This window comes from Sinocyclocheilus grahami, unplaced genomic scaffold (assembly GCF_001515645.1).
Source record: "Sinocyclocheilus grahami isolate Dianchi unplaced genomic scaffold, SAMN03320097.WGS_v1.1 scaffold1521.1, whole genome shotgun sequence".
NCBI lineage: Eukaryota > Metazoa > Chordata > Actinopteri > Cypriniformes > Cyprinidae > Sinocyclocheilus > Sinocyclocheilus grahami.
The window spans coordinates 9,078-10,288 of NW_015506700.1; the positions used below are offsets into that span (position 1 = coordinate 9,078).

The following is a 1,211-nucleotide window of genomic DNA, read 5'->3' on the forward strand; positions in this document are numbered from 1 at the left end:
TTCAAATGATTTTTCATATGTTAATATTGCAAGTTCATGTTTTGTTATAACGGTTTACTGTATTTTACATCTTGCATTAAACATTTTTAATCTAATTGGTTGAAATTACTAAAATAAATCAGCCTTTAAATCCAAATATATAAATATTAATATACACTAAACATGGTAAAAAGACAGAAAAATTAAATAATACAATTTTATATATTTTTTTTAAATTAAAATATCAATTTGAATATATTATGATTATATCGCCCAGCCCTAAAAATCTGAAATATTAAATTCCTATATAAATATGGTCCAGAGTGCTGGTAGAAGTTAAATAACATTGACAACAGCATGTCAACAAAGCAATGCTGAGAAAGTTCACACCTCTCCCGCGGGCAGGAAAAAGCTTTCATTGACCACGAATCATTTTTTACATGAAGAAATAGAGGTTTTATCATCACGTATGTGGAGTTCTCAGCCCGTGTGCTCGAGTGGACTGACTGGTTTGGCTGTGATCGAGCTCTGAGAGAGTCACTGATCGTGTTTCAGTCGGAATCGATCCGTTTGTCCTGCTTCTGTTTCTCTCAGACTCGGGGCTCCAGTCTGTGCGAGAGCTCGAACAGCGTCTGCTGATTGTCGATGATGTGAAGGTAATGGACGCTGGAGCGCACCTCAGGACTGTCACACGGAGAAAGCTCGTTTCCTGAGAAGAGAAGAAATGCAGTTAATGGACTGATTCCCCGCAGATCTAACGCGCGGCTACCGTCACACAGAGCTGACTGAGAGATTCACTACAGCCGATACACTAATACAGACATCTTGAGCGGAACAGCACTGGTTGCTCAGTCAAGCATCATTTGAATCATTTAGAGCTAATCATTTTTTAATTGTATTATTTTTTTATTATATATTTATAAATATTAACTTATTTAAAAATGTAATTATATGATTTGTTTATGGCTGATAACCAAGATGCTAACAAATACTGTAAATTTGATTATTTTTTTTAAATAAACATGAAAATACAAAAAACATGTAGATACAAAAAAACGAATATTGGGCAATACTATTAAATGAGTTATATATATATATATATATATATATATAAAGAGTAAAAATGATTTAGGAATGGTATTTAAACACACACACACAGAGACACTCACACACACACTCACACTCTCTCTCACACACACTCACTCACACACACACTCTCTCTCTCACACACA

At 34.2% G+C, this 1,211-nt stretch overlaps 1 protein-coding gene across 1 annotated transcript in view; it reads right to left on the reverse strand.

Moving 5' to 3' along the window:
* Positions 1-239: 239 nt before the first annotated feature.
* The window catches only part of LOC107570915 (rap guanine nucleotide exchange factor 5-like), a 21,979-nt gene continuing 21,007 nt past the window's right edge, over positions 240-1,211 (reverse strand). The window contains exon 16 of the mRNA XM_016257188.1: positions 240-688. Coding sequence (XP_016112674.1) covers positions 570-688 — 119 coding nt within the window. The 3' untranslated portion in view covers positions 240-569. The remainder of the gene's footprint in view (positions 689-1,211) is intronic.